This window comes from Lissotriton helveticus, chromosome 1_1, assembly GCF_964261635.1.
Source record: "Lissotriton helveticus chromosome 1_1, aLisHel1.1, whole genome shotgun sequence".
Taxonomy (NCBI): Eukaryota; Metazoa; Chordata; class Amphibia; order Caudata; family Salamandridae; genus Lissotriton; species Lissotriton helveticus.
In genome coordinates, this window is record NC_136057.1 from 2,138,165,513 (window position 1) to 2,138,186,051 (window position 20,539).

General features: G+C 48.1%; 1 protein-coding gene across 2 annotated transcripts in view; it reads left to right on the top strand.

Moving 5' to 3' along the window:
* BTBD8 (BTB domain containing 8) overlaps positions 1-20,539 on the top strand; it is a 419,591-nt gene that overhangs the window by 207,382 nt on the left and 191,670 nt on the right. For both annotated transcript variants that reach the window (XM_078646322.1, XM_078646321.1), the window contains one exon: positions 18,409-18,546. In XM_078646322.1, the coding sequence (XP_078502448.1) occupies positions 18,409-18,546 (138 nt within the window). The remainder of the gene's footprint in view (positions 1-18,408; positions 18,547-20,539) is intronic.

Here is a 20,539-nt window from a genome sequence, read left to right on the forward strand (position 1 = left end):
GTCGCTGGGAGCAGAGAGAGGCTGACTGAGAACTCCGGTCTCCTTCAACTGACGGAGACGGCGGAGTCGGATATAAACACTATTCACCACAAGTAAGGAGAGATCTGGGGGCTGGTATAGGACCTGAGATCGGAAGCTAAAGGTCCTGGGGGTGAGACCCCCTTGTGAATACTAGTAACACTATCATGCTGGCCAGAGGAGCCGATCTGGCAAGTCAAACAAACTGAGACTGTGAAACCACCTGATCTCGAACTAATGTTGAACAGTAAAGTAAAGTAGGGTGCCAGTGCACAACGAGACAACTGAACCATTGTAATTCTGATACTGACTGAGATTGTTGCCTATTCTTTTCCTTACAGAGGGCGAAGGGGAAAAATAACTCTGGCATTTCCTTGACAATCACCTAATACGATTTAACTAAGCAGGTTGTAGTAAGTGAACTTCCATCTGAATGCTTGGGGTTATTTCCCTGTCCCTATGAAGGTGAAAGATTCTTTCTTCCTAGGGTGCCATATCAGATCAACCAAGGAATTGCTTTTAATATAAAGTACATAATGCACTTGTTGAACCCATTGAGTTTAAGGAACGATGTATTGGGTTTTTTTTTTTTTGGTTTTTTTTTAGAACCTTTATTTTCACTACACATAAATACAAGCATGGGCCCACAACCCTTCCGGCCGGCCGGCCGGCCGGCCGGCCGCTAGTCAATTCGGAAGTTCAGCAAAGCAATATAGAAAGATACAGCAACCCGTAAGTCGGGGGTCAGATACGCATCCAGGATATAACTCGTATTCAAGCGTACAGCGTGATAATCAGGATTCAATAGGGTTCATTTTACAGTGAAGAAAAATAAAAAGGAAAAAATATCAGAATAATTGCCATACGGTCATACATGGTCCTACAATAACAACATGAAACAGAAATCTTCAAAGAGTGCAAACACTCTTAAAGACATGGGGGCAAGGCATACGAGTCAGGATAAATGTAAACAACACATACAGGTTGTGTCAAACAGCACCCCAGCCCCTAAAACAAGACAGATTGTAGGAAACATGAAAGACGACGACACCAAAATGAAGAAAAGACAAAGGGCCATAGAGACAAAGAAAGAACAAATAAACAACCCCCTCCCCCTACCCCCCACCCTGCACCCCTGCAGAAGGCTACGGCCTACCCCCCCCCCCCCCCAGCAGCGTGCCTATCGCCCTAAAGGAGAAACCCGAAATATAGAATAATAGAAAAAGGGAAAAGGAAAGGAAAAAAATGTGGAGGAGGGCCCTCGATCAAACCACCCGGCCCCCCCCTCACCCATCGCGCACTATAAGCATCATAAAAGCAAGGTCAGAATAGCCACAGTAAGCAATAATTATCAATTCAATCAAAATAACATCCCCGTTGAGTGTCCCCCTAAACACCGTCAGCCAACAATGCGTTCCTCCATGTCCCAGACGGTCTCACCCCTGACCTTTTCTATCAATAGTACCCACATGCAGCCAGTCATCAAGCGGCATACAGAGCAGTGTGGAGGGTCCAACCGATCCGGGCGGACCGGGCAGCGCCATTACTCCATGGGACTGTAGCCCCCAAAACCCATCCGAATACGTATGGCGGAAATCCGTCTGTGTCAGTAGCGATACCGGAAACATCCCCCAGCCCGAATACAGTCTCACCAGCCAGGAAGAGAGAGTCACACAATCCAGTAATCGTTGAAACGCCGCCGGGGCAGCCCAAACTATGGATCGATGTCGTTTCTTCAGCCGCCGTACAGGTAAGGACCCCGACGAGTCACTCACACATACAACAGAGCAATCCAAAGCGTTATCACGGACCGGGTCTATCGGCGTCTCCACGAACGTAGGCGCAGCTGGGACATTCATGACTGACGCAGAGGCGGGCACATCAGCGCTTCCTTGAGATTGAACCATGCCCATGTGGAGCGGCGGGACAACAATGGCGGCCATCCTTCTTCCCAGATCCCAGGCGTCCCGGCTCGGGGTCATATACAGGGTTGTTAACGCAGCCAATATATCTCTGGACGTGGGCTCTTTCTCGTGGCGCCAGACCCCCAGGACTCTCCCTCACAACGGATTCTCTGCCCGGATGAGGTGTGCGTAAGAGGGTGCTATCCGCCATCTTAGCTGATCCGGCCTCGTCTTTCTCCACCTCACTTCGGGACCGGGCCCCACACCAGGGAGGGACAGGATTCACAACGGGAATCTCAAAAGTCAAGGCAGGTTTCTCAGCGGAGAGTCACCAAAAGGCTAAAAACTCCGCCGCTCCCTGGGGGCCGCACGCTGACTCCGGGAAAAGTCGTTAGTGTGCCCGGATACAACACCGGAGTGGGGGCCAAGTATCATGCACTCCCCTCGACCCAGCTGTATCGCACTCCCGACATGGTTCTCCGCAAGTTGGGCTGGGTCGGCACTGTCGCCATCGGCCAGCAGGTCGTCAGTTCCCTCCGGCCGACTCCTCACCATCATCAGAGACCGCTGTTGTTGTAGTCGCGGCCGGCCACTCTTCGCACTCGAGGCCCCGGTCTCAGCTCCGTGAAGGACGCAAAACATTCGGGGACATTTCAACGGATCTGCAGTAAGCAGAAGCCTCAGAAGCAAACGGTAAGTGAAGGTTATCCTTCGCCTACATAAATATGCCGTTACGGCCCAGGATAGTTGCCAGGATGTATGCGCGGGGTGAGTAGGCTCACGGAGCCGAGCGGTTACGCAGCCATCTCGGTCGCCATCTTGGCTCCTCCCCCGGAACGATGTATTGTTGAATTAACTGTGGGAGAGGTATTTGATGTGAGTGGCTTCAAACAGTCTGATGGAATAAGAAAGCTCGAAAGAACTTTTATAAAAGTGAACCGTATTTTTCTAAATTGGTGTAGTGTCATTTTTGAGTGGATGGGCGCTGGGTTCCTGTGAGGGTGTGACGCAAGCTTAACACTTTTGCCTTTGGGAAAGACTTTCCTACTCTGTGTTAGGCTAACCTATGTGGACTGGTAACCCCAGGTCCAACATAATTGGTGGCAGCGGTGGGATATGAGCTTGTGCTTGCGTCCACTTAGCAGTAACGCGGTGTGCACCACATGCCTACACCTGGAGTTTTCTCCTAGCGGACTCCCTAATTAATAATTTTTGCTTTTCCAAATTTACTCCTGGTGGTGGGTGGAGGTAACTCTCACTTTACCCCCTTTCTTAACTTCTTCCAAGTGGCTGTCCCTGACCCTAATTGGCAAAATGGAATTTGATCTGGAAGAATTGGAGACCTATACTGTGGCCCAACTCAGGGAATTTTGCCAAAGTATGGCAGTGTTTTTCAAGCGTGGTGCTAAAAAGGGGGAACTCCAAACCAGCTTGAGAGCGTGGGTGGCAGCTCACCCAGATGGGAAGGAGGAGGAGGAAGAGGGGGATCGGGACACTGTCATCGGAGTGGATGGACTGTTCCAACCTGAAGTGGGGAACCTACTAACAGGTCCTAGGACACTTTCAAGGGAGGGCAGCAGTGTCTGTAAGAAGTTTGACCGAAGCCGAATTAGCTGACCGAAGAGAGAAAAGGCAGTTGAAGGGGGAGTTTGCTTGGGCTGGAGCCTGGAACAAAGGCACAGCCAGCTGTCAAAAAGGGAAAGATTCGGGGACAGGAGGAGCCTGCCTCGGCATCCATGCCCTGTGAGACGGATAGGCCACCTGCAGAGGTGGACCAGGAGTCCGCGGAGGGGGATGTTGTCTCACTGGGGAACCTACCAATCCCTGCCGAATGGCATGTGGAGGGGGGGGGGCAACCAGGGAGGAGTTTTGTAAAGGCCAGATAGAGTGCCCTACCCTTGAGGGACTAAGGTGACAGGCCGAAGCCCAGGCAGTAGGTAACGTTACGGGGAACTACCACATTTACTGGGAGGATGGACTCCTCTACAGTGAACCCAAGGCACCAGTTCACGGTTCGTCACGGGCCTAAGTTGTCCCTCAACGTTACCGAGCCTTTCTTTTAGAACTGGCTCATGAGATACCCTTGGCAGGACACTTGGATCAGGACAAGACCTTTGCCCGGCTTGTCCCCCACTTTTATTGGCCTCAGATGAAGGCAGCGTCCGACACTTACTGCCGGACATGTGTGTCTTGCCAAGCCAGTGGGAAAACAGGGGTGAAGCTGAAAGCTCCCCTGGAACCACTTCCTGTCGTTAGCACCCCCTTTGAAAGGGTGGGCATCGACATTGTGGGGCCATTGTATCCACCAACTTCAACTGGTCACAGGTTTATCCTGGTTCTGGTGGATCACGCCACACGGTACCCAGAGGCAATTCCTCTGAGGACCATTACTGCACCTGCAGTGGCGAGGGCCCTGATGGGGATCTTTACCCGAGTGGGTTTCCCCAAGGAAGTTGTGTCCGACAGGGGGACCAACTTCATGTTAGCTTACATGCGGGCTATGTGGAAGGAGTGTGGGGTTACCTACCGATTCACCACTCCTTACCACCCACAGACCAATGGTCTAGTGGAAAGGTTCAACAAAACCTTGAAAGGCATGATCAGAAGTCTGCCTGAGAGCCTGCGGAGGAAATGGGACGTCCTCCTACCCTGTCTGTTGTTTTCCTACAGGGAAGTTCCACAGAAGGGAGTAGGCTTCAGCCCCTTTGAGCTACTGTATGGGCACCCTGTGCGTGGACCTCTCAGCCTGGTGAAAGACGGATTGGAAAAGACTCCCAGGAAGCTTCCCCAGGATGTGGTGAGCTATATGCTGGCCTTCCGGAGCCAAATGGCTAAGTTGTGGAAGCAAGCTTTTGACAACTTGGAAACCAGCCAAGCAGTGATGAAGGAGTGGTATGACCACAATGCTCACCCTGTGGAGTTGGAGCCTGGCCAGAAAGTGTGGGTGATGGAACCAGGAGAGTTGAGCGCTCTACAGGATCGCTGGACAGGCCCCTTTGAGGTGATTGAGAAGAAGGGAAAGGCCACATACTTAGTGGATCTTAAGACCCCCAGGCAGCCCCATCGGGTGCTCCATGCCAATCGCCTCAAACCCCATGATGAGAGGCCCGAGGTCATCTTGATGATGGTGACTGATGGAGCAGAGAAAGAGGAAAGTGAACCTCTCCCTGATCTCTTTTTGTCTCAGGTAAAGGATGGGTCGGTGGAGGGAGTGATTCTCTCCTCATCCCTAACTCCTGAACAGCGTAGGGACTGCCGCCAGGTCTTAGAGCAATATTCCTCGCTGTTCTCCCTTGTCCCAGGAAGGACCCACCTGTGTACCCATTATGTGAACACAGGAGACAGCCCACCTGTGAAGTCTAAGATCTACCGGCTGTCAGACAAGGTGAAGGCTAGCATCCACAGTGAAGTCACTAAGATGCTGGAGCTAGGAGTAATTGAACCTTCAAGTAGCCCCTGGTCCAGTCCGGTGGTCCTGGTACCAAAAGCTGCCCCACCGGGCACCACTCCAGAACTAAGGTTCTGAGTGGATTACCGGGGACTGAATTCAGTGACCAAGACTGATGCTCATCCGATCCCTAGGGCGGATGAACTCATTGACCGGCTGGGAGCTGCCCCATTCTTGAGTACCTTTGACCTCACCTCAGGGTACTGGCAGATCTCCCTTACAGATGGAGCAAAGGAAAGGTCAGCCTTCTCCACGCCTGAGGGCCACTATCAGTTCTGTGTGATGCCTTTTGGGCTCAAGAACGCTCCTGCCACTTTTCAGCGGCTGGTGAACAAGGTCCTCTCCGGGATGGAGGCCTTCTCTGCTGCTTATCTAGACGACATCGCCGTCTTTAGCAGCAGCTGGGAGGACCATTTGTGTCACTTGCAAGCTGTTCTCCAAGCCCTGAAACAGGCTGGCTTGACAATCAAGGCCAGCAAATGTCAGATTGGGCAGGGGTCGGTGGTGTACTTAGGCCACCTGGTGGGCAGGGGAACGGTGCAGCCCCTCCAGGCGAAGATTGAGGCTATCATGGCCTGGGAGCCCCCCAAGACCCAGACCGAGGTCCGAGCCTTCCTGGGCCTCACAGGATTCTACCGTCGCTTTGTGAAGGGGTATGGCACCGTTGTGGCACCCCTAACTGAGCTTACATCCAAGAAGCAACCTTGACTGGTAGTCTCGACGAAGGCTTGTCAGCAAGCCTTTGAAAAGTTGAAACAAGCAATGTGTGAGGCTCCAGTCCTAAGAGCTCCTGATTTTTCTAAGGAATTCATTGTCCAAACAGACGCATCAGAACATGCCATTGGGGCAGTGTTATCGCAACTCAATGAAGAGGGTCTGGATCAACCTGTTGTCTTCTTGTCCAGGAGACTGCTTCCCCGGGAACAGAAGTGGAGTGCAATTGAGCGGGAAGCCTTTGCAGTGGTATGGGCTCTGAAGAAGTTGCGGCCATACCTATTTGGCTCGCACTTCCTGGTTCAGACTGACCACCGTCCCCTTCGTTGGCTGATGCAAATGAAGGGAGAAAATCCCAAGTTGTTGAGATGGTCTATCTCCCTACAGGGAATGGACTTCCGGGTGGAACACCGGCCTGGAGTGGACCACGCCAATGCAGACGGTCTCTCTAGGTATTTCCGCCTTAGTGATGAGAACTCCCAAGGGGTTGGGTAGCTCTCCCCACTTTCAGCTGGGGGGACGTGTGTTAGACCTGAAGGCCCTTTGGGTGGTCCCTCCTATTATTTATGTACTTTGTCCGTTTTTGCCTCCTAGTACTTTTCTTTTTTTTTATGTCCACTGAAAATTTTTGGTGTTGTCCTAGGGGGTGGGTGCTACCTTATCCCCATAATTTTATTGAGGCCTAGGTGTCCCTTATAAAGATGAAAATGTAGTCACACAAAATGGTGGCTGGTAACTGCCACAACTGATTACCTCAGGGACTGGCCCATAGACTTATATGTGGGATCTAGAACCTTCTGGCCTGTTCTGGACACTTGGGACTAGGGGTATAAAAGGCCAACTTGAGGGCGGCCATTTTGTCATACAGAGAGCCAGTGGGAGTACAGGCTGTGGCGCCAGGGGGGTAGGACACTCAGAGGGTTGACTTCTTTTTAAGGGTAGCCTCCTTACTGCTGTCACTGCTCCCCTTCCTGCATACCTGGCCCTGCTTAGATTGCGCTCCTGGTGTCCCTGGACACAAGGTCTTCACAATTCAAAAAGGACTAACCCCTAGCCCGGGGTGAACTTGAGAGACTATAGGGGAGTGAGCTGAGTGGAAGTTCTGCCCCGCTGTCCAGTGAGCGAGAACTGACGAAGAACTTTTGGAAGCCCTGCAAGGGTAGAGAAAGGACAGAGAGAACTGGTCACCCCTCTCCCCAACCATATTCCACCCACGCTAGTTCCATCTATCCTCCCCTCACCTGTGCTTAGAAGCGCTACCGGGTGGTCGTCTTCCACTCGTAAAAACCTGAAGGAAGGTAGCGGGCCGCCGTGGTGTGAGCTGCCTGTCCCGCAGCCCTAATCCTGGTAGCGTAGCCAGGGACGGTGGTAGTTCCTGATTGTGGAGGTGGGGAAGGAACTGGTGACGGAGACGCCCGGAAGCCGCTGGCCGCTCTGAAGGAAAGGCGGAGTAAGTGGCCGGGGGAAGCTGGGAAGGCGCGGTTCTGTGCAGGCCCTGTAGGGTGTCAACTAATCTCCAAAAGGGGGCGGAGTGGCGTCAGGAAAGTCGCGGCGTACGCGCAGAACCTGAGTGCAGCTTCGCTTTAGAGCCGCTGGTCTCCAGCGCCTGCCCACTGGCGCAGCTCGCAAAGAAGACGACGGAAGCGGTATGAGGAAAAGCTTTGTCGAGGTGAATACCGCGGCACCACTGTACCAGCGCGACCTCCCCTCGGTGTAGGCTCTGTGGTAGATCGGCCTGACCTGCGAGGGAGGCGTCGCTGGGAGCAGAGAGAGGCTGACTGAGAACTCCGGTCTCCTTCAACTGACGGAGACGGCGGAGTCGGATATAAACACTATTCACCACAAGTAAGGAGAGATCTGGGGGCTGGTATAGGACCTGAGATTGGAAGCTAAAGGTCCTGGGGGTGAGACCCACTTGTGAATACTAGTAACACTATCGTGCTGGCCAGAGGAGCCGATCTGGCAAGTCAAACAAACTGAGACTGTGAAACCACCTGATCTCGAACTAATGTTGAACAGTAAAGTAAAGTAGGGTGCCAGTGCACAACGAGACAACTGAACCATTATAATTCTGATACTGACTGAGATTGTTGCCTATTCTTTTCAAACAGACCAATTTCCAAATGAATAAAGATATGTATCTTTACCTTCACAGTTAAAACCAGACAACATTGGTTATTTAGCTAAAGTGCGTATGCTTAATCATCGGTATAAAATGTTATGAAATACATTATAAAACAGTTGACTTAGTACATCGTTTTCCTTACAGAACCATGATGGTGCTTTTAGACCTTGTTGTTATATAGTCATTCCCGCTCTAGTGAATGGTGACGTAAAAGACATACTATCACTGCATCAACACAATGTAGAGGCCTCTATATGGACTCAGTAAGAGAGCTGAGTAAGCAGGGGGGGCTAAATCGTGGCAAAAAATTAGTAAAATTGTGCGCTAAAGCCTTCAAGCCCCGGCGACTTCATTGTTTTTAAACTAGCAATGGCTGAAATCACCTCCTCTATTCGTATGGGGTGTTCCAGACCCTCTGCCTCTTTGTCTGGAAGGGAAGTGAGGGCGACATTGTGGAGATAACCCAAGGGATCTCCGCTGAGCCATCAAGCGTTGACTAAAGAGAAATTGAAAAGGCCTGAAAGGCCGATGCTATCTCTATATCCAAACAGACCAGTTGATGGCACAGTACGAATCGCTTTCACAGATCCAGAGTGGATTTTGCTGTGGATGCGTTGTGCCAACATACGGTTACTCCCCAGGTAAAATGTATGTTTAAGGCGCACCATAGCATACACCGCCCCATCGAAATCAAGATTTTTGAGAAGGACCTGCACTTTCTCAAGTTCCCTCCATACTCTAGGGGCCCCTGTCCATTTATGGGTAGCCTCGAGTTCAAAGACAATACTCTCCAAACTCTGTCGCTTCTCTGAACGACGGCGGTTCTCTGCTGCGGAGATGGCTATAAGTTCCCCCTCACTGCCTGTTTCAAAGTTTCCAGATAGAGGCCTGGGATGTCTCCCAGGTATCATTAGTTTGGAGATTGTGATTTGATTTGATTAAAAAATGTATAGAGCGCACCGATGCCCTAGGGAGTCTTGGCGCCTAGTCCGATGTGTTGAGTCTAGGACTGCCCAAGGTGGAGTTATACTATGCTGAGAAGAGCCAGGTTTTTAAGGCCCTCCGGAATAGTAGCAGTGACGAGCTGTTTTTTATTGATAGTGGAATTTGGTTCCAGGTCTTAACTGTGTGTAGCAGGAATCGTCTCCCTCCCCATGTTAGCTGTTTGAATCTGGGGGTTTTGATCAGCTTTGCGTTGCTTGATCTGAGTTTTCTTGATGGTTCGTATTGTTTGAGGTTTGATTTTAGAAATTGGGACCCTACCCCCTGAAACACCTTGTATGCCAGGCAGGCCGATTTGAACCGTACCCTTTTCTCCATTGTGAGCCAGTGGAGGCTTCGGAGTCTGTGGGCTACCGGCTCGGACCTGAGGATGTTCAGAACTAGCCTAGCTGCCGCGTTTTGAAGGCACTGGAGTTTTAGCAGTAGTTGATTTTGTAGCCCCGCATACAGCGCATTCCCTAGTCCAGCCTTGATAGAGCCAGCATGGTAACCAGAGTTTTACAAGTTTCTACGGGAATAAACAGCAAGAGCTTTTTTATCAGCTTCAGGATGTACCACACCGAGGAGGAGAGTTTGTTAATCTGGGCATGAAATGTTAATTTGGAATCAAATACTACGCCCAAATTCCTAACTTTGTTCACCGGTGATGGGCAGTTACCCAAACTATCAGGCCACCACTTATGTGACCAGATGCTGGGCTCTGCCCCCAGCAGCATAACCTCGGTTTTATCACCGTTCAGTTTTAGGCAGTTTAGTTGCAACCAGCGGTTGACTTGTACAATGCAGTTGCTAAACTTGTCCGCTGTTTCGTCTGTGTTGTGAGAGATTGACACCACTATTTGGGTGTCATCGGCGTACGAAACGGGAAGAAACCCACAGTATCTGATGATGGCTGCTAGTGGGGCAACATAAATATTAAAGAGGGCGGGGCTCAGGGATGAGCCCTGTGGCACCCCCCAGGGAGACTGAAAGGATTTGGATATATAGTCCCCTAGTTTGACTGAAAAGGTTCTTCCTCCCAAGAATGATGAGATCAATGCAAGTGCTGATTCATGCAATCCTATTTCTGCTAGACGGGTCAGGAGTATATCATGATTCACAGTGTTGAAGGCTGCCAACAGATCTAAAAGAATCAAGGCAGCCTTCCCACCTGCATCCAATACACTCCTGAGTTCCTCTGCTGCCATGATCAATGCAGTCTCAGACCTGTGTTCTTCCGTGAACCCGTACTGTGAATGATATATGGCGTGGGTAGATCTAAGAAACCCCGCCAGCTGTATATTCAAGAGCTTTTCCAACACTTTTGCCGGAAAAGGTAGTCTTGAAATCGGCCTGTAGTTTGCTGGGTCTAGCGGGTCCAAGTTAGGCTTTTTTAGTAGCGGTAAAACAGATGCAGCTTTCCAGGCTTCCGGGAAACAACTTGTCTATAAAATCTTTGCAAAGAGCAGGTGAAGCTGTTCGCTGAGCAGCTCCAGGAACAAATGTAGGACTCTAGGTGGACAAGGGTCCGTGAGGCCCCCTGACTTAGTTGTCGATATTATTTGGCGTATTTGTTCAACTGCCGGGGTCACGAACCGGAACCCTGGGTTTCCGGTTTCTGTGCTCCTGCTAGAGTTGCAGTGTACCTTTGCTGGAGACAGATTCGAATTGTTGTTGGTAGTAGTGGCTGAATTGTATACTGATTTTACCTTCTCGATAAAAAATTGGCCTAGTGTGTTACATAGTCCAGTGCTACCTTCTATTTGTTTATTTGAGACAGAATTTGTCATTTTTTTAACTGTAGGGAACAGTTCTTTACTAGAGTTTTTAGCCTCAATTATTTTCTTTGTATAATAGGCAGATTTTTCTTCAGCTATTAATTTTTTATAAGTAGCCAAGGATTCACAGTAGTTTTCCTTAGCCGCTACCTTATAGTTTACCTTCCATTTTCTTTCGGCCCTCCTGCATGTCTGCTTTTGGAGCCTCAGCCTCTCCGAGAACCAGGGTTGTTACCTATTAATCCTCCTTAATTTTGACTTTTTTTCAGGGCAGCAATTGCGGCCGCGGATTCGATCCAGGTGTTTACTTGATCTGTGGCTGTGTTACTATCATAGTCTAGATCCGGTATAGTCGCAGTGAGATGCTCCTGTAATTTGAGTATGTTAATTGTTGCCCAATCTTGAAATGTATAGTGCCTTCCCTGGGTTGCCCTTATAGTTTTTACTTGTTCTACCGTTAAGGAGAATTGTATGACTTCATGGTCCGACCATGGGACCCGACTTATATCGTCAATTTTGATATTAGTATTGGAGGAGATGATCCCGTCCAGTGTACGACCAGCTATATGTGTGTCCTGCTGGACCATTTGTGTCAAGGAACAGCCGGCCATTGTCTCAGAGATTAAAACCATGTTTTTATCCGTGTCTTTTTTTAGGTGTAGATTAAAATCCCCCAGTATAGTATAATCTGCCCCTTTTATACTGGACTTTAGAAAAGGGCCCAGTAGTTGTGTCAGGGGGGTTTTCACCTTTGGTGGTCTATAAAGCAGAAGTCCTTCAAAGGTATAGTTTTTTGTGATGGCAATCTGGAATGATAAGGTCTCGCAGTCTGGGCTGCTACCTGTGGTTGAGCCCCTAGCCTGTAGGTCTTCTTTGCAGATTATAGCTAGCCCTCTCCACGTTTTCCTTTCCTATCTCCCCGTGTTATAGTATAGCCCTCCGGTAGAGCCAGTGACAGATCTACATCTGAGGCTTCGTCTGCCCAAGTCTCTGTGATAAATAGCAGGTCTAAGTCATGATTGTCAATGAGGTTGGCTGCTTCCGTATTGTGTTTCACTAAGGACCTTGCATTAAGTACGGCTGCTTTGACCACTTTGTTTTTCTTCTTACCGGCATGCGGGCAGTCCCGGGTTAATCTTTCAATCAGAGAGTAGCTGAAGTGAAGTGAACAGCTCAAGCAGTGCTTAGTTTCAGACAGCGGGTTTAGTATAGGGCAGTGTGGATTAGTCCTCAGTTTAAGTATCTCATTACTACTGTAAAAGCTGTATTTACCTTTACTTGGTCAGAGGTTCTGGCCATAGGCGCGGGCCTAGTCTGCAATCAATTTCTATAGGGAATCAACCGTAGCTTGCAACTGAATCAGGGAGTCCCTAGGGCACCATTGCAAAGTCCTAGATTGTGTGACATTCAGTCTGAGAGATAAGGAGAGGCGGCATGGTCAGAGCATTCTGGGAGCAGTTGACCACTTTTAATGTAAGAGCTAATAGGTCGGGTCGCCAGGAAGTGATCAATACTTATATACCTTTTTTTTGCATCTGAGTAGAACGTATAATCTCAATTAGAGGGTTGCAGTCGTTGCCAGACATCCTGTAGTCCACAATATGCGAGCCATCTTAAAATGTAGAATACCCCGGTTTTGTTGGAGCGTTGTCCTGAGCATTCCATTTCATTATCCATAACCACATTCATGTCCCCACCTATCAGGATAGTGATATCAAGAGAGGGGAGTGTAGGTGCCAGGAACTAGTAATAAAAGATTCTTGGTGGTTGTTGAGTGCATACATATTTACCAGGGTGAAGTGGAGGTGCCCAGTCTCAGCCGAACTGGTAGGAGGCATCCCTTGACTTCCTTTATTGTGGATAGGATTTCCCCTTTGAAACCCCATGAGAAGCCAACGGCCACTCCGCCCTTTTTTAGTGGGGCATGAGGACCAGCATTGGAGCGGAAAACAGCAGGACTGCATTCTAGGTACATCCTTAGAGACTAGGTGGGTTTCCTGCAGAAGGCATATGTCACTGCCTGATTGCTCTAGAAGTGAGAGGACAGCTTACCGTTTAGTGGGATTATTAAGGGGCACAAATCAAACCGAGATACACCAAAAAATTGTGAATTGTGATTTGGGAAGAGTAATCTGGTAAGGATAATGATATTTCCAATAATTGTATGCTCATTTAGACTAACAGAAACCCAGTGAAAGCTTTTTCAAGAGAAAGTGAGACTTAATGTTAACTACTATTATTTGCTGCAGAGCAACCCAACAAAAGGTATTTCAAGGAGAATTAACAATAACTACAGAATTACTATCACACCTTTGCAATGTAGGTATGGTTACAGGATTCTCATGGGTGATTATAAAACATTACACATGGCTTCAGTAGCCGAGCTACGGCAGTGATACTATCCTAATATCTTTTGATACTTGCTGATATATGACAGTCACGTATAGAAATATCCTGTGGCAGGATGTCAGCATCTCTTTTGCCACTCTTTCAGAGGACTGTTTTACTGCTAGCCCCCTGAGAACAGCTTCTACGAGTTAAATGTACCCTCACAACGGAATCTGGGAGACACATTGGCACTCGCTTGAGGAGGTGGGATACATTATCGACTAACACCTGAGATCACATTTATATGGGGGGTCATTTCCCTCTGTCTACCTGCACATGGCTGCCTGGAAGGGCTGTAAAATTCATTTAGTTTGCAAATCCTCTTTTTTTACCCTTGATCGATAAAGTCCAACATCCGGTAAAACATGTCCTTTTCAACAGTATCCACTGCCTTAAACAATGCGATACAGACGTCCGTTTAATTGCACATAGCCGTTGTTCATAGCGCCCATAAATGTAGGCTTTGGTGGGGACCTGTGCATTTTAATAGCAAACGTAACCCTTTTGTACAATAAAATTAGTGACTTTCCTCCTCCCTTTCCTCCTTATCAGAGTCTGTTTACAGAGTCTAGAGTTTGGGTCAAGGAACTCAAAAAATGCCTTTTAATTTTCAAGGCTGCTGTAGTAACAAGCATTGGCAAAAAGAATAGGTTTCACCTATGCAACATCTATTGGCTTAGTCATTATTTTTAGGTCTCGGCTAGTAACGCGCGAAGCGCGTTCTCGCCAGAGAACTATAGCTGTCGTCTCAGCCGACAACGAGCTAGAATGTGGAGACAAGACCTGGCCGCGCGCGCAGCGTTGTCCCATAGGATAACGTTGCGCTCGTGAACTTCTGCCGACAGCATGGCAGAAAGGAGCGGATCGCGTCGCGCGCCTCTCTGGAATGCAAGGGGAGTCTGCAGAGAGTCGCGCGGCGCTGATAAGCGTCGAAGCTTGTTGTTGCTCTGTGGTGGATATCGGGTTACCGGTGCCTCCAGCCCTCGATCGCGCCAACACCTTTAAGTACGTGGTATCCCATTGCTTGTTACATAAGCTTCCAAGCCACAGATGCTAGCTTGTGCAGAGACAGCATTCATTACCAAACAATACTAATAATAACCTACCAGCCGTATTCTCAGTATCTGTTATGACGGCTACATGAACGCATATCTTAAAGCTCTCTGTCGACAGTCTTGATTGGCGAGACCTGCCAGCGCGGCACAGTGCCACTCATACAAACAAACCGCATAGCCCTTGACATATGCGGGCATGTGACCATCCATCAGACACTGGCGGTTGCCACCAATTGTGACTTTCTGAGCCATCAACATCTGTGCTGGAGCCTGAACTAGCGCCCTGAGTCAGGCTGCCACTGCCTCGCATGACTAACTAGGAGCTGCAGCAGTTTGTAATTTTTTAAAGAAAGGAAGATTATATGTGACCTTGCCACAAGTGGCTTTTACTTAACACAATACGATTTAGGTCAGAGTAGACCAGAATGCGTGTGCCGTCTGGTTGCCGATTTCACATAGCAATCCTGCCGCCTACTGGCGAAATTGATGTCGGCAGCCTGCCTGATCTGCGGAAAAAAAAAGAGATGCTTTCTCTCTCCTATCGAGCTTGGGATTCATCATAACATTGTCCCCAGCAGCAGGCGTTTCCTCCTGTTTCACAGCTTAAGCTCAGTACGCCATCATTCGTGCCCCTTTATCGGACTTCAAGCTATCAACGCGCTGAAAATAATTAATTTGCTAAAAACAAGTCTCTTTACAATTCAAGAATAGTCTCTTTACAATTCAAGAATACTTGGGGGATAAAACCCGAGTGCGCAAGTTTGAGTGTTCACAAAGTGCAACTGAAACACGCCTCATCTTGAATCACACACCTTCTCTCTCCAGACTGAATGCATTTGTTGCTTAATTGCGTTCGTGTTAAGTGCTGTGTGTGATGTTATAAAAAGCAAGCCTATGTTCAAATTGACTCCTCTCGACTGAAAAAAAAGTTTATATTTATCTGTTTTTTTAATAGAAAACCTTCTCTCTGGTTCATTTACAAGTCGATCAATTATTTAGAGCAAAATGTTAGCAGTAAAGAGTTCCACAGGATGGCGAAGTCTGTTATACTGCAAATGTCCTCTGTTCGTTGGTTTGTTGCAAACACAATGGCCTATTCCTGCATTGCTCTTACATTTTGTTATGTTACATATGTTTTATATGGCCAGCTTTCCTATTATTTTGCCTCCGGTGCAGTTGTCTGTCCAATTAGCAAAGTTCATCAACTGTTAGTGGGATACCTTGTTGTGGAGTTTTGTGGAGTTCAGTTATCATGTTCGTGTGCCCCAGCCAGAGTATCCATGTCTGTGTCTTTCTACTAGCAAGTGTCTCTCTAACCATGTGTGTCTCTCTATACATGCATGCGTCTCTCTACTACTGATGCATGCGTCTAAATCCATGTCTGTTTCTCTCTATTTCTTTGTCTCTCTATTCCCTGTCTGCTTCTTCCTGCCTATGGCTGTGTCTTCTTAGCAAGTGTCTCCATAACAAGGTGTGTGGCCCTATTATGTGTTGTGTCTCGCTATCCATGCCTGTGTCTCTTTATCCATGCCCGTCTCTTCCGAGCAAGTGTCTCCATGGTCATGTGTGTCTCCCCATCCATGTCCTTGTCTCTCTATCCACGTCTGTGTCTTCCTATCCAGCTGTGTCTTCACAGCAAGTGTCTTCCTATAAGTCAGTCTCTCTCTAGCCATGTCTTTGTCTCTCTATCCCATCCTGTGTTTCTCTATCCATGCGTGTGTCTCGTTACCCATCTCTGCGTCCATGCCAGTCATGTCCGTGTCTGTTTCTCAGAGCCCCTCCTCCCTGCCCACTCCTGAGCCTGTGTCTCCAAGCCCAGAGGTCTCATCCCTCGTGTTGGTGTTTCCCTGGCCTTCTGTAATTGCCTATGTGATTGCCTCCTGCTTCAGTGTTGGTGCCCATGTTTCCACGCCTTTGTGTCTGTGTCCTTGTTTCTCTCTCAGAGCATGCATCTGTGACCCCTGGCCCCACTGCTGCGCATTTTACATTTACTTTAACCCTCGCGCAACTACAACGCTGGAAACAGTTCCTGTGTGGCAGCCTAATAGTGCTTTAGCCCCCATTTTTATCGAGAGGCGCACAACCCCCATTGCAAAAACAGCTTAAGCTCTCCTGGCGTGAGCTGCTTAACAAGGACCACGCTGCCAACACCCATTCCAAAGAAAACAGCTTTTTATCGACAGGCGCACAACCCCCATAATGTTAGTCAATCTCAGTTGTTAGGAAACAGTGGATTTATTATTTACATTTCTGCACGCTTTTAGAAATAGGAAACATGAGGGCAAATACAAAAAGTATGGAGAGCCAGTCAGGAAGCGCCCAATTACCGCAGTCAATTTACCGACCTGGGGAGGATGGAAGTCTGAGTCTGCCTCGCATGTTTCCAGCTGGGATCTTTTGAAGATACCAGGTGTCACCGCCACTCTTTGCTCACTACCCATGTGTATGACATCACAGCTCTCCCCATGATCTCACAGACAGTCTCGCCCCACACTCCATCCCTTGCCCCACACTCCATCCCTCGCCCCACACTCCATCCCTCGCCCCACACTCCATCCCTCGCCCCACACTCCATCCCTCGCCCCACACTCCATCCCTCGCCCCACACTCCATCCCTCGCCCCACACTCCATCCCTCGCCCCACACTCCATCCCTCGCCCCACACTCCATCCCTCGCCCCACACTCCATCCCTCGCCCCACACACCAATCCTCGCCCCACACACCAATCCTCGCCCCACACTCCATCCCTCGCCCCACACGCCATCCCTTGCACACCCTCTATCTCTCTCTCGCCCTCCCTCTATCTCTCTCTCGCCCTCCCTCTATCTCTCTCTCGCCCTCCCTCTATCTCTCTCTCGCCCTCCCTCTATCTCTCTCTCGCCCTCCCTCTATCTCTCTTTCGCCCTCCCTCTATCTATCTTTTGCCCTCCCTCTATCTATCTATCGCCCTCACTATCTATCGCATCACCACAGCATCACTCAGCACCACCATAGCATCACTCAGGGGCACCACAACATCACTATGCGCTACCAAAATGCTTATAATTACAACAGTAACATACAATATTATTATAATATAATATTATTGCCAACATTGCTTAATATTTTGCAACAGCTATCATCTTGCAAATCATCTTTATACACCAATACAGACTTTGCTAAAAATGTAATGCAACACATTGTCATATACAATGCCAATACCTCAAACTTTAATGCTGCGAGACCTATTGCATTGCAAATGCTTGTTTAAATATGTTGCTTTGCAATATGGATGGAAGTAGAGGTAAAAAGCACCATGATGTGTCCAGCGTTTAATGTATCATAGCGCTATTATATTCAGCCATGTTGCATTGAAGCCTGTGCTGCAGTTCAACATAACTAAAAAAGAAATTGAGAACGCCAATAGGTCTCGCATCTGCAAAACCTATAAGCTTTGCCAAAGCCAATTAAATTGAGCTGGCACCGCATGACTGAATTAGGGGGTTCCTGTCATCCTACAGCTATAGTTTAGACAGTAAATTATCCTCAGTGCTTAATTTGAGCCGTGTTTTCCCGTGACCAGCACCTGATTGTCAACAGGGGTGCCTGTGACAGTCTGCCATAAGGAGGCGCTGCCTGGCAAATTTAGAGATGACCACAACAACAGGTAATTTATTAATTCAATTGACATTAGAAATGACTATTACCTCTGTCAAAGCCATTCTTATAGCTTTGGAGGCTTGAAATAATCAGAATTGTCACGCTTGTAGGAGTGTAATGGTTAGTAGTTGTGTTGTTACTATCAACAGCGCCGGCAGGGAAAACGGGTGGTGCAAGCTACAGTGGCCTCCTGATGATAGTTCTGACACTTATTTTCTTTTACAAAAGCCCTGATTGCCCTTATAAAAAATTCAAACCGAGACGTCTCAAATATGTTCACTAATTCTCTACTAGATAGTAACTCTTCAGCCACGTATTGTAGTGCAGACCTCGTTACCGTGTTAATTTTCTTTTTAGGTTCAAGGAATGAGCAGCACGCCCTATCTCCTGGAACAGATTTTTTGTGCAATTGAGAAAAGCATTTCATTTGAAAGTAGCTGCTTGCTTTTCGTTGCTTTGGATGATTTGATGGCGCTAGTATCTGCAAATGAAATGGTAAGTCTCCTCCATTATAGCATCACTTTTATAATACATTAAGAAAATTAACTGATATTTATTATGTGAACATGTTTAATTAAACAACATAAGGCTTAAGGTTATTGAAAAATTAAAAGGAGTCCTTTTACCGAACTCAGCCTGACCTAAGCAAAGGTACGTTTCGAGATTATTAAAATAGGTTTCTATTTAGATGTGTATTTTTTGCATTGCTAGACTAGATGACCTCTTCCCCGCCTTCTGCATTTCTAAACATGAGGTGTTCCAGATCATCAGGGCAGCCCAAGCATTCATGTGGCCTACATCCGCCTAAGCGATTACCTCAAGTACCATCCTACTTGGTGTCTTATTACGTATCTTCTCTACACTAAGTCTGCTTTGATGGGCAGCACTTTTCGCTTGGGCTACTAGTATAGCTAGTGGCGGCCGGCACGGATCAGGGGTACCTTATCGCCACGTCTCTCAGTCTCTCCTTCACATTCGACTCGGGCCGGACCAGGAAGCACCAAGACTCTCCTGACCAATCACAACGCTGCAATGCAGTGTTGTGAATGGTCTGAGTGTCGTGGTTCGGTGCTCAGACAGGGACGGGGGGGGCCTGGGCATGTTCTCCACCCAGGCTGTAATGCAGCCTACGAGGCGAACATGCAAAGTGCGCATGAATGTTTGGCCGGCTCAAGAGGGCCAGCCAAACATTCATGCGCACTTGGAGTGGGCACACCACTCCTCCCCTGTCCTGATCTGAGAGCAGAGCAGCCCCACCAGCCCCAGCCGCAAAGCAGCAGGAACACATAAAATGATAATAACATTGAGTTATCATTTGACTTTTCCTTTACTTACACTGCTTAAAAGCAGTGGGGCGAAGCTCTTCAGCCTTAGCGGACGAGCTGCCACTGAGTATAGCCTTGTCACTTTGTCTTAAGTATTGACAAAGGTTTGTATGTTCATCTTAATGCTAAATCGGTGACTGGACCGCTGATTGAAATACTAAAAAATACCGAATAGTATCAGAGTGGAGAGCTTAAGGGGAAACGCTAGGTCATGGCGTGCGAGCACAAGGGGTTGTAGAGAAAGAGCCCCAAAGTGAGTTGCTGAGCAGAGGCCGCCGGGGTTGCCGCAAGAAACAGGAGAATAGAGAAAGCTAGCTTAAGAGACTGTACATCACACACCCCACTGTGACACAGATTGATTTTTCTGCATCTCATTCACTGTTAATTCACCCTGTCCTCCCTTTCATGCGACCTCTGTAGCTGCCTTTTGCAGCCCCTAGCCTCAGAGGTGGCAAAATCAGTGCCAGGAATACAGTTGCAGCTCACCCTTATGGGTGTTGTTTGGAGTGCTACTTGTTTTCTTTCAATATTTTATTACACTAACGGTGAATAATAGTATAATATTCACTGTTAGTGTAATAAAGAATAGAGTACAATTACCTGGAATTCGATCTTTCCGGCAGTTGAGGTAAATAAAAAATGCTTTCAAATGTATGTTGTGTACATGCTTGTGGGTGAGTGTGTGTTTGTGAGCAAGAGCGCTTATATATGTGAGTGTGTTTGTATGTGTAAGCATGTGTGTATAAGTGAAGGTGGGTACGAGTCAGTGACAGGTAGTGAGTGATAAGGTTTGGTAATTAAGTATGAGAAAGAGTGGGAGTTAATGAGAATTAATTAGTGTGAGGGAGTATAAGAGTGAGAATTACTGTGTGAGCATGGCAGTGAGTGAGGATATAGAGTAATAATCAATGCAAATGAATGTGAGTGACATAGTATGACTGAGTTAGAGGTAGAGGCAGATTCAGTGAGTGTGAAAATGTGTGAGTGATGGGTGATAGTGAGTGAGAAATATGGAGTAGGAGTAAGAGTGAATGCAAGAGTGACAATGGATGAGTGAGTGCAAGTTAGTGAAAAAGGTAAGAGGGAGGTAGTGAGTGAATATACGTGAGCCCAAGTGAGAATGTGTTATTCTGCTTGAGTCTGCCACTTGCCCTGGCATAGTG